This window comes from Mandrillus leucophaeus, unplaced genomic scaffold, assembly GCF_000951045.1.
Source record: "Mandrillus leucophaeus isolate KB7577 unplaced genomic scaffold, Mleu.le_1.0 Scaffold57, whole genome shotgun sequence".
Lineage (NCBI taxonomy): Eukaryota > Metazoa > Chordata > Mammalia > Primates > Cercopithecidae > Mandrillus > Mandrillus leucophaeus.
Window position 1 is genome coordinate 1,204,188 of NW_012106141.1, and position 13,321 is coordinate 1,217,508.

Genomic DNA, 13,321 nt, shown 5'->3' on the forward strand with positions numbered 1-13,321 from the left:
TTCCATGTTTATCCAAAACAACTGTCTATAGGACTACTGCGCAGGTTTCAGAACCATATTCATTTTGTTCTTCCACACACTTCTAAGGCTTACCACATGGGGGACCTACCAAGAAACAAACATGTTCATCACAACAAAAGAACAGTCACACAACAATCATGATTAAAGGAAATATATAAGGTTGGCATTGGAAGAGATGTGCTCTCCCTACCCAACATTAATAAAGGAGTTGGAGACGTGCTCCCTCCCTCACCCTGGCTCTAAGCAGATACACAGCAGCATCTGACCTAGTGCACCCACACCCTTCTACTGTCCAGCAGGATGGATCACTGAGAAGACCGACACAGCAGAAGCAAAATGTCACCATCAATCCTAACAAAATTAACAGTGACTCATACCACCACAGCCTCTTTTTCAACAGCCACTGGGAGCAAAAAAAACCTTACAACTTTGCTACCAAGAGAAGGTTCTGAGACTCCTCTACATGTTGCCAACTTTTCTATTTTCTTAAGGGTGAAAATGAAGTCAACCCAGTTTCATACATAATGTCATCTTTCAAAAATGGGAACAGACAGTGAAAAGAAACTCTGTCAAATGAAACACATGATGAACATCATCAACCAGCAGTGAGTCTACTCAAACCACGATGCCTGTGGCTTCTGTGTTTCTCCAGTCAAACAAAGGCAAGAAACAAGGACGGATACCCACCTGCCATACTACGGATAAAGGGTTTCCAGAGAGATGAAGTTAGGTACTGTACAGGTGTGATTTGCAAAATGACTGAGGGTAAGGACATAGCATCTGATTAACATAAAGACTGAAGCACAGCTACACGTTGAGATCTTGACTTTCTCTCACCTCAACAGGAAACCTCCTGCCATCGATGCTGTGTTCAGAGCCCGCTGAGCCATTGCTGTGGCCCCAATGAAATTCCACCTTCTCGGCTTTGAATCTGCCAGGCAGACCAGCTCCACTGACAAAATAGTCGTCTTTCAGAAGGATGGCAACTGTGTGAAATGAATGAGAAGAGAGGAAAACAAATTGAGTTTCAAAATCAAACGGAGTTGTCCTGTTACTTCTAATAAAGTTCATGACTACTATGATGTGAATTATGTCCTCATGTACCTGTGAAAAAATACGAACACACCCGCCTGAATAAATTAGTTCATTCTAGCTGCAGAATGCTCTCAGAGCATCAGTTGGCCCTAAATCATGACACTTTCCAGAGAATGATCTCAGAATTACTTATCCATTTAACAGATTTTAAAAAAATGGAGACAATGACAGAATAAGTCACTCTGAATCAGTGTCTCCTAAAACTGCTTGATGGTCAAAATCATCTAGAGAGCAAGATTCTTCTTTTTAAGCACTGATTCATGGGGCTACCCCAAGATTCAAGGTCTGGAACCAGATAGGAAATATATAATCAGCCAGATGCAATAGGCATGTTTCTTTGGTCAGAAAATGCAGGCAAGATATCAGGAAACAAAAATTTGTGAATGCTTCCAATATTAAGGCAACAGTAAGTGGGAAGAGAGCTGGGAGTCTGTTATTTAATAACAGTACCCAGGGAAGTGTAATGCAAAATCTACTCTTGGAGTCACTCAAATACTGGCAGATAACTAGTTTTCTTTACTTTTTCTTTTAGTTCCAAGCAAAAAATAATTTCCCTTAACCCATCCAAAGAATACATGAGAAGTATCCACAACATAGGGAACCTCAATTAAATTCCAACCCTAAATTTCAAAAATATACTGCTCTTTCTTGAAATACAGGAAGGAGAAATTGAGAATAACTTGGATTTACACTAACAAAAAATATTTTTCCAAAAGGAATATAATGTCTAAATAAAAAACAAATTCTTTTCAAGTGATATATTCCCTTTCTTTGTTTCTCTAGAAGTGAATTCATTCATTCATTCATTCAATAAATACTTACTGGCTGCTAAATACATGTAAGGTGCCAAACAATATACCGAATGGTTTGTGATCGAAAGCCAAGCTTCTGTAAGCCATGGGAAATTGCTTATCCTCATTGTCTCCTCTTCCTAAAGCGATCCTAGTTAGGGCTTTAGTGAGAAATCCTGCATGAAAATTAGGTCTCCATAAAAGATAGGGACTAGGCTAATGACCCATTTCTAGAATACTGCAATTAGTTTCAGTACTTCTCTATGTAAAGGAAGCATTAAAAGCAAGTGAAGGAACTTTCTCATATAAATCCCTTTTTATTGTATTCAAAAGGCAGTTTTTCTCCAACTTTTGAAAAAATATACAAGGAATGCCCAATTAGAAGAACAGCAAATTAAAGGATAAAATGAAGTAAAAGCAAGTGTTTCTCGTGCCAATTAAACATGCTACAGCACTGTGCCACCTTCACCCTGTGTTGGGCATGTTTTAGAACAGGGGTCATAAACTTTTCCTGTAAAGGGCCAGTTGGTAAATATTTTAGGCTTTGCAGGCCAACTGGTCTCTAGTGTAACTACTCACTCTTGTCTTTATAGCACAGAAGCAGCCAAAGATAATACTTAAATGAATGGGTGAGGCTATGTTCCAATAAACCTTTATTTAATCACACCAATATTTAAATTTGACAAAATTTTCAATGTGTCATGAAATATTACCACCTTTTGATTTTCAAATAATTATTTAAAACTGTAAAAATGAGAGACTCATCATTGTGTGACATAAATATAGTATCTTAGAAGATAATATCTAAAATCTTATATATCTATATATACAGATATTAGAAAACATCTTCTAAAATATTATATGATACCAACCACATACCTTTAGTTCTGATATCAAAACATTTAGGCATTAGCTCAGTAGTGTTTCAAACACTGTTGATCCTTCTCAGCCAGTTGTAAGTTCCATACATAACATTATGCATCCAAAGGACGAAGGCAAAACATTTTGATTCCATCTGTTACAATACACCCAGGGAATCAGCAGCATCTTATAAATATTTGATTTTACCTAAATCATTTATATCTCTGTCAGGGGTCATTTTACTTGTTTTATATGAATAATTAAAAGCATAATTAGGGAACTGTACAATCTGAAACATTAATCTCATTTTTCATTTTACAGTGTTTCTCACCAGAGCACACAGCATGTTACATGTCCACCTACCCCTTTCAAACATGTCATATATTTTTGTTTACACATGAAACTGGAATGAGAGAACTTTCCCAGCTAACACATTTTCTGATGACGGGTGTAACACTGAACTGTTTGAAACAGAATATACTGAAGGTAGTCACTGCAGAGCACAAGATGTCATGCATATGAGCTCAAGACACGTTGGGACTCCATTCTGCCACTTAACAGTGGTGGGACCTCAGGGAGGTTACCCAACTTCTCTGTGCCTCAGTTTCCGCAACTGTTCAAATGGGATAATTACTGCAGTGCCTACCTGGCTGGGCTATTTTGACACCTGGAGAAAAATCACACTGGGAAAGCAGATGATCCAGGGCCAGGAAGCCAGCAAGCACATATGCAGTGGCGGTTATTTTCAAACTCATTTTTAGAATCAAGGCTGGAGCTCCTGGACAGCACGGAAGACTGGCCACATAGGTGTAACTCTGTTTTCAGAGAAAGTTATACTTTAAAGTAATACTGTCTTTCCCACACAATAACAAGTGTCATTAGAGACAGGGACAATAGCAAGAGCAGGGATGGCTCAAATATTATTTGGGAGGAGATCTTTTATTTATTTTTTTTTTTGAGATGGCGTCTACCTCTGTCAGTTCTGAAGAGCAGGGAAGTGAGAAAGCTTCTCAAGAGAATGTTCAAAACCTAAAGCAATATGGAAACATCTGCATGCCAAAAAGGATGTGACACTGGTCTTTTTTCTCTGGATGCTTCTCTCTGGATGTCTTTTCCCACGTCTTCCTCTTTTCTGTTACCTAGGTCTGCACCGTTCTTTCTACATTCTAAGTTCTCTGTAATTTGGCACTCAAGTCTGCCCTGGGTAAGAATATACGGGCAGAAACAGCAATAAGATACCATTTGGAGTCTATTAAATTGGTAAGGACTTTTTTTCTTTTTTTTTTTTTTTTGAGACAGAGTCTCGCTCTGTTGCCCAGGCTGGAATGCCATGGGGCGATCTCAGCCAACTGCTCAAGTGATTCTCCTGCCTCACCGTTCTGAGTAGCTGGGATTATAGGCATGAGCCACCATGCCTGGCTAATTTTTGTATTTTTAGTAGAGACAGGGTTTCACCATGTTAGCCAGGCTGGTCTCGAACTCCTGACCTCAAGAGATTCACCCACCTTGGCCTCCCAGTGCCAGAATTACATAGGTGTGAGTCACTGTGCCCAGACTGGGCCTGGGGGAGAGATCTTAAGTACTAGGTAGATGCTTTTAGTTCACTAAAACCCAGAATAAAAAAGATACTGCCTTTTCTGAATTATTTCTATCTTTTTCATCATATCAAAGAAAATAAAATCATAGTTGGGTGCTCATATAACCCGTATAGTTCCCTGATACTCATTCATTTCCCATTTTTACTCAAGAGTAAGCATAACACTAAAATTTAATAACATGAGCAAGGTTGATTTATTTTTGTAGATTATGGACATATTTCTAGCATTAAGTCTCTACCAGTCAAACAGAACTGGTTTTTCCAATAATGGTGTTGATAAAGAGTTTTCTTTTAAAATCAATTCATGTAATCAAAATGAAGTAAGTAAATTAGAAGAAAATGCCACTATAAAAATAATAAATATGGCCGGGCACGGTGGCTCACGCCTATAATCCCAGCACTTTGGGAGGCCAAGGCAGGCAGATCATGAGGTAAGGAGACAGAGACCATCCTGGCTAACATGGTGAAACCCCGTCTCTACTAAAAATACAAAAAATTAGCCGGGCGTGGTGGTGGGTACCTGTAGTCCCAGCTACTCGGGAGGCTGAGGCAAGAGAACGGTGTGAACCTGGGAGGTGGAGCTTGCAGTGAGCTGAGATTGTGCCACTGCACTCCAGCCTGGGCGACAGAGCGAGACTCCGTCTCAAAATAATAATAATAATAATAAAAAATACAAATAAAATTTAATCTAAAAATTAAAACAACAGCAGGAAAAGCTGAATTTGGATAAGGCACAAACTGGAAGGTGCCAAAGCTAACAGCTAAAGACAGGAGAAGAATGAATGGTGTTATAGATCGAATGTTTATCTCCCTGGAAACTCACAAATTGAAACCCCAATCCCCCATGTAATGGTATGATGAGTCAGGGCCTTTGGGAGGTGATTAGGCTATGAGGGTGGAACCCTCATGAATGGGATTAGTGCACTTAAAAAAGAGATCCCCAGGCCAGGTACAGTGGCTCACACTTGTAATCCCAGTGCTTCGGGAGGCCAGGGGCGGCGGATCACCTGAGGTCAGGAGTTTGAGACCAGCCTGGCCAACATAGTGAAACTCCGTGTCTACTAAAAGTACAAAAAGTTAGCCGAGTGTGGTGGCAGGCACCTGTAATCTCAGTTACTCAACAGGCTGAGGCAGGAAAATTGCTTGAACCCGGGAGGTGGAGGCTGCGGTGACCGAGATCATGCCACTGCATTCCAGCCTAGATGACAGAATGAGACTCTGTCAAAAAAAAAAAAAAAAAAAAGAGGCTCCCAGCCAGCTGCCTTCCCTTCTACCATGGAATATGAGAAGTTATCATCTATGAATCAGAAAGCAGGCCCTCACCAGACACTGAATCTGCTGGTGCCTTAATCTTGGAACTCCAGCCTCCAGAACGCTGAGAAATTTTTATTGTTTAGGCCACCCAGTTTATGTTATTTTGTTATAGTAGCCTGAACTAACTAAGACAGTTGGGCTAAGAGAGAAAGACAGGAAAGGTCTATGTGGTGAATGAAGTTTCTAGAACTATCCTGATTGTGATTAATGTAGATTGTGATGAAATAAAAGCAGAATGACGGAGAAAAGAGAAGAAGCTGGAAGCTTCAAATTCAAGGTTTCTTAACCTAGAGTCCAAAAGTCCACAGCTGTGGCTATGTATGGGCTCTGGAGGTCTATACCTTCCTGATACAAGAAGTAAATTTCTGAGCACGGTGCACACATGGAGCTTAGGAGCTGGACTCTGTAGTCAGTAAGTCCAAACTTGAATCCTAGTTCTGCCACTGTCCACTTACGAGAAAGTTAATGCACTTCTTGGTGGCTTTGTTCCTATTCTGTAAAATTGGAATAAGATAGCAGCTACTTCACAGGTAAGTTAAGAGGTTCACAAGGGCTGATATATGAAGAATGCTCACAGCAGCAGTTCATACACATCACAGAATAGCATTGGTGTTATGCAACCTTTAGGAAGGTTATTATCCTAGGAAAGGATCCACAGCTTTCACTAGATTCTCCCTTTGTCTGGGGCTCCCCATGATGTAAAGACCTCCAGGCTATGCAAACGGCCAGGGCAAAGTAGGATTAGTTCACATCTTAAATAAGGAAATAGTTTTCTCCTGAACTGGAAGGGTTGACTAAGTGCCTGGCATTCATAGCATTCTTTGCAGGACATCCCCCAACTGTTTATAAATTAAATTCAACATGTGTGTATAACACAGGCTAAAGCAAATGTTCACACTAAAATCTGAGTAAACAGCAGCAGGTGCCAAAAAGTAAAGAAAAATGGATGAGAGGAAAACTAGCAGTTTACTATCATATCCTCCTACCCTGACGCACCGCCAAGACTATAAGGTAGAAAAAAAAGCCTACCATTATGGACCCTAATGATGGGATCCCTAGACCACTTTCCACAATACCTGTGACATCAGAGGGATGCCCTGGGGCTCCCAGTAAAAGAGAAACGCTCTTGTCTGAAGGTCAGAATGCACTGGCTGTAGTTACAGCCTTCCACTAATTTCCCTGTAGACACTGACATTTATGTTTTTCAAATACTCAACAAATATTCACTGAGTAATCACTGGCGGAAAAAGTTGGGTAAATCAGACACAACTCTTGCCCTTCTGGAACTTATGGCTAATGGGAAGACAGGTCTCAAGAACTAAACAGACAACAGAAGCAAACCTGCAAGTGGGACAAGGGGTAGCACCTGAGCATCCAAGCCTAGATGAGAGAAGGGGAGGGTGTCATGGTCTGAGCTGAGAGTTAAAGGAGCTACCCCAGGGAAGTGCCAACAAGATGGGAGAACATCAAGAAAGAATCAATGGCCCCGTGGTAGTGCTAATGAGTAAGAGAAAGCCAAGGAGACAGGTATCCAAAGAGCAGGATGGGACACGAGGACAGAGCACGAGGCAGGGACAGTGAGCAGTCTGTCTGTTCCAAGAGAAATGGGAAGTCCTTGATATGATTGGGAGAGAGAACAACAAAGAAAAAGGGAGAGACAGGCAAGATCAGATTAAGGAACTAAGATTACTCTGGCTACTCTGTGGAGAAGGCCTGGGAGGAAAGCAATGTTGGTCAGTAGAAATACGTGAGGAGCTGATAGCAGTAATCCAGTAAAGAGTCCCTGGACATGCTGAGTCAGAGCAACCTCAGACATCCAAGAGATGATAAACCACAGGAATATCCTGGGTCTCAGTTAACTCACTGCTAAACTGGGTGAAATGAACAAGGTGGATTAGTTAACACTTTAACCATATAAGACATGAAAGAGGGAGGAGTCTAGCAAAGAACGCTGTACCCTAAAAAAGAAACGGTTCTTCAAAAAATGGCCGGTAACATTCAGGGTAATTAGTTAATCAGGCTTCTGTCTACACAAAAACTAGTTCCTACCACCTGAACTTGGGTTCTGAGGCTGTGGGCATAACAAAGAAAATGGAGCTTAGCAGACAGGAAACACAGCTTGCAGAGTACCTAGCCAAAGACTGACCCAGTGAAATAGCTCCAAGCTCAATTCCAAGGTTCAGGTAAAGCTGGATAGTATTAGAATGAAAGAACCCAAGAACGTGGGCCTTTGAAACAGGAAAATTTATAAAGCACAGCAAAAGCACACCTAGCATTCCCCAAATAAATTAATGGATTTTAAAAATTAAACTTACATTTTCTTTTTTTGGGCAACCTTAAGCTAATCGGAGATGCCCCAGGGTACTACAAAGACACTGTTTATATTAGGCACGCCCAACATAAACAATGCCAAGGGCCCAGATGTTTCCAAACATCTGTCTACTTGGCTGATATTCTGCTCTTAATCAGAAGCTTGGCAGCCTCTTTGTAAGTGAAATGACCTATTTATTAGTGACACAAACAAAACTCAGAGTAAAAAAGCAACTGTTGATCAAGGAATGATGACTCCACAATGGTCTACCATCATCATCCCATATTTACACCTATTAAGGATCATTGCATTGAGGAGGCTGCGGAAGTGTTATAATAAAAATAAAAGTAATGATTGGCACCAGGTGAGTTTGAGACCCTCCCAAAAATACATTTGGGGAATCATTCATGTATTTCACTTATCCAGGCCCTCCTCATCCAATATTAATCAGAGATAAGAGAGGTTTTATTGAAATAAGAACACATTTAGGTTATTACTGTCAATATCAAAATCTACTCCATAGATACAATAAATGAAAATATTTTTAAAACTTCAGTTCTCTTCTATGGCCAGCTCTAAGGAAGGAAAACAGGAAGGAGAGAAGGGGGAACAACACTAGGAGCAGGCAGTGAAAACAGACACAATGAGGCAGAGAGACAGAGACATGCCCCGGGGGGGCAAATGCAAGGAGAAGACACAGAAGGAAATGTGGGAGAGAATGAAACCACAAAAAAGGTAAAAGCTCATGGAGAGATCCATAGAGAAAGACATGTGAGTCCAACAGAATACAAAGAATAGGCAGAGGTTGCAGTGAGCCAAGATTGCGCCACTGCCCTCCAGTCTAGCAACACAGTGAGTGAGACTCCAAAAAAGAAAGAAAAGAAGGAAAGAAAGAAAGAAAAAAACAGAAAGCCCAAACTATCAGAAATATACAAAGACACACACATACACCACACACATACACATACCCATACCCACAACTCCCTCACACACATAAAAACACACTTTCGCTAGAAACTTCCTAACCAATCTCTTGATTACTAAAGGCATCCGTGTTACACTTGAGCAACCATGCCACTGTGGGATCACATCTTGCATCAGGGCTAGGCACAAAAGTCCATCAGTTTTGGAGAGAAATCAGACATCATGAAGACTGCTATTGAAAACCTTGTAATGAGCCAGGCGTGATGGCTCATGCCTGTAATCCCAGCACTTTGGGAGGCCGAGGTGGGGCAGATTGCTTGAGGCTGGGAGTTCAAGACCGGCCTGGCCAACATGGAGAAACCCCGTTTCTACTAAAAATATAAAAATTAGCTTGGCGTGGTGGCATGCACCTGTAACTCCAGCTACTTGGGAGGCTGGGACATAAGAATCGCCTGAACCTGGGAGACGGAGGTTGCAGTGAACCAAGATGGTGACACTGCACTCCAGCCTGGGCCACACAGCAAGACTCTGTCTCAAAAAAAAAAAAAAAAAAAAGAAAAGAAAAACCCTGTAAGGTGCCCATCTAAAGTGGTAGCCTGGTGCTGACTCTCAGTACGGCTCACACATCCTTGTCTCCACTGACCTTGGAAGAGACGAGTGCCTCTTCAGGGCTGTAGAGAGGCAGCAGTTAGCTTGAGTGGGGTTCTACAATGAACAATAGGGCAAAGAGTATCTTTCAACTCCAGACACTTGCTTGACCTTGGGGAGGGGTGGCTACCCCTGGCCTGCATCTGAACAGAGCCACATCCTCCTCCAACACTTAGCTTGGATCACAAGCGCAGTTAGGGAAATAGCATGTGGAAATGACGAAGGTTGTTAAGATTTTATTTTTCTCTTTTTACCAGCTAGCAATTAGTTTGTTCATTACTTAGCTTGCCTCTGTGTGCTCTTAAGTTGCTACTCTACTGAAAACTTCTAAGAGCCAGGTAAAATAAACTCAATGCAACAGTGTCGTAAAATACTTGCCTTAGTTTTATGGGCACAGTAACATACTAGAAAATGACTCTTGACTTCCCCATCTATAGTTTCCCTCCCATTGATTCTTGTGTGAACTGAATAACCATATTTTGAATCCATCTGTGTCAGGCACTATGGCATATGCAGACAAATAGGAAAGAATGTCGGCAAAGAAAAAATATAATAAACCAATATAACGAAAGAAGATGAAAGTAGCATGCTTTGTGGTAAACACATTTACTATTTGTCCTCAGTATGGGATGTAAGAAAAAGTAGTTTAAAAAAAAAAAAAAAACTCCTCCCAATAGTTAAAATTCATAGAAGACCATGTCTTATTAACATACATCAGAAGCACCATCTAAGTATTAAATTCTGATCTTTTTGCTGGAAGCTAATGCTAGGAACAGCAAGATTGTCTTGAAATGTTCTTGATGAATGCATTATCTTTTCATTCTACAAAAATGAAAGAAAGGGAAATAACTTTAGATGAAATAAAGTGGGAACTGGTACAATAGATAGTTACGGCTCCTCAGGAAGAAACAGAGAGATGCTATCTGTCTTGTGAAGATATTTTAGACAACTTTCGAGAAGTGGGTTAGGTACAACCAAGTTGCTCTATTGATTATGCTGGGTAGGATATATAGCACTCTCAGGGGGTTAAGACAGATCTGAACATTTAAGCTGTTTTATGGGAGAGTTACTGTCTGTATGTAATAGGCCGCTTTAAATATTAACTTTCTATATTCATATTTTAATATACAAAAGACAGAGTCTATTTTACAGATAAGTGACCTGTAAATTTCCATCAGAAAAAAATAAATACTCCCTCTTGAATTTATTTCCTGGAATATAAAGTTCCAGAAAATACTCTAAAATAATTTTAGAGAAGAAAAATATGTGTTGCTTAAAAATTAATGATTTACGAAAGTTCATCTAGGTATGCAAGATAGATATAAAATGGATGGCACAAAGGCAGACCATGTGGCTCATGATACACGAATTTTTTTAAATTTAAACTTTTAATTTTTCTCACAATAGCAGATTCACATGCAGTTGTAAGAAATAATGCAGATACCACGACCCCTTTAACCCATTTCTCTTAATTGTACCATCTTTCAAAACTAGTACAGTGGGCCGGGCACGGAGGCTCACGCCTGTAATCCCAGAACTTTGGGAGGCTGAGGTGGGTGGATCACCTGCTGAGGTCGGGAGTTCAAGACCAGCCTGACCAACATGGAGAAACCCTGTCTCTACTAAAAACACAAAAAACTAGCCGGGCATGGTGGCGCATGCCTGTAATCCCAGCTACTTGGGAGGCTGAGGCAGGAGAATTGCTTGAACCCAGGAAGCGGAGGTTGTGGTGAGCCGAGATCACTCCATTGTACTCCAGCCTGGGCAACAAGATCAAAACTCTGTCTCAAAAATATATATAAATAAACCAACCAACCAAACAAAAACACTGTAGTACAGTGATAGGTGGTTTCTTTAAAAAAGAAAGATTGCCTATCAATATTATTCAATGTGGAAATTATAAACCCCACCCTAATTTAGCCTGCACTAGTATGTACTGTTCAGTTGAATTTATATGATCCAGACAAAATAGATCAAATGAATACTTATTTCTCCAAATTCTAAAAAATTTATTAACTCATGGTGTGTTAAGATCTATAGAATAGCCAAGCATGGTGGCTCATGCCTATAATCCTAGCATTTTGAGAGGCTGAGGCAGGCAGATCACTTGAAGCCAGGAGTTCGAGACCAGTATGGCCAACATGGCAAAACCCTGTCTCTACTAAAAATATAAAAATTAGCCGGGCCTGGCAGGGCAGGGTGGCTCACGCCTATAATCCCAGCACTTTGGGAGGTTGAGACGGGAAGATCACTTGAGGTCAGGAGTTCCAGAGCAGTCTGGCCAACGTGGTGAAACCCCGTCTCTACTAAAAATACAAAAATTAGCCGGGGGTGGTGGTGCACTCCTGTAGTCCCAGCTACTCAGGTTGCTGAGGTGGAAGAATTGCTTCAACCCGGGAGGTGGAGGTTGCACTGAGCCAAGATTGTCCCACTGCACTCCAGCCTCAAAAAAAAAAAAAAAAAAAAAAATTGAGCCAGGCATGGAGGTGGGTGTCTGCAATCCCAGTTACTCAGGTGGATGAGGCACAAAAACTACTTGAACCTGGGAGGCAGAGGTTGCAATGAGCTGAGATTACACCATTGAACTCCAGCCGGGGCAACAGAGTGAGACCGTCTCAAAAAAAAGACCTACCAAATGAAGGAAGTTTATATTAGTGATAAAACAACACAAGTTGATTTCTGCACCCAAGTTTCTAAACCACCATAAGTTAAAACTCTTTCAAGAGATTAAAAAAAAAAAAATTGCATGTTCTTTGTTTCAAATTGCATATAGCTGGTTGTCACTTTTTAAAAACCCTTCCTATGGCAGAATCATCTTATTTATGATATATTGGCTTATCTAGTATTATGTCGTGAATTTTACAGTAATTAGTTGTATGAGAGTAACAAAGATTTATTTCTGCTTCTCAGAACACTGTGCTTCTGAAATTTCTGAGACCGATGGGTTTGTATTTGGATAGCTTTGCTCTAAAATCAAGTACATGCACTCAGATATGCAACAGGTTGTGGATCACTCTAGGAAGCCAGGAGAGTGACAAAGATTGATAATCAGCTTCTGGAAGACCAAGGTCATGAATCAACTTGAATTGAGTGAACCCTACATACGTCTAAACCCTGTCATTGGTGATACCAAGCTGAAAGCTGTCACTGAAACGTGTTATCTTTGCTGAAGGCTGTCAAGCGTTGCAAGTCAAGTAGAAAACCGTATCAGAGAGCACAGTGATTGTCTCTGACAGCCTTCCAGAATGTGGTGCTGAGGTGGTACTCAGTTCCAATCTCTGATTGAACCCAGGGTGGCAAAGCTCTCGTCCACTACATTTAGATATTCTGAAGAGAAATAATCTCATTGCAGTTATCCTAAGAACACTATATTTAAAACATAAAGTAGGGCAACTGATAAATTCTGAATTGCAACAATAAGCACACTATCTGTGCTGGGGTGGTAGAGAGGTGAGGATGAAAAGGTACATACAGGCCAGGTGCAGTGGCTCATACCTGTAATCCCAGCACTTTGGGAGGTCGAGGTGGGGAGATCACCTGAGGTCAGGAGTTGGAGACCAGTCAGGCCAACATGGCGAAACTCTGTCTCTACTAAAAACACAAAAACTAGCCACGGGTGGTGGCACATGCCTGTAATCCCAGCTACTTGGGAGGCTGAGGCAGGAGAATCACTTGCACCTACGAGGCAGAGGTTGCAGTGAACCAAGATCGTGCCACTGAACTCCAGCCTGGGCAACAGAGCGAGCCTCTATCTCAAAA

General features: G+C 41.0%; 1 protein-coding gene across 1 annotated transcript in view; it reads right to left on the reverse strand.

The window, feature by feature from the left end:
- PTPRG (protein tyrosine phosphatase, receptor type, G) overlaps positions 1-13,321 on the reverse strand; it is a 602,014-nt gene that overhangs the window by 296,167 nt on the left and 292,526 nt on the right. The window contains exon 3 of the mRNA XM_011998353.1: positions 859-1,007. Within this exon, the coding sequence (XP_011853743.1) occupies positions 859-1,007 (149 nt within the window). The remainder of the gene's footprint in view (positions 1-858; positions 1,008-13,321) is intronic.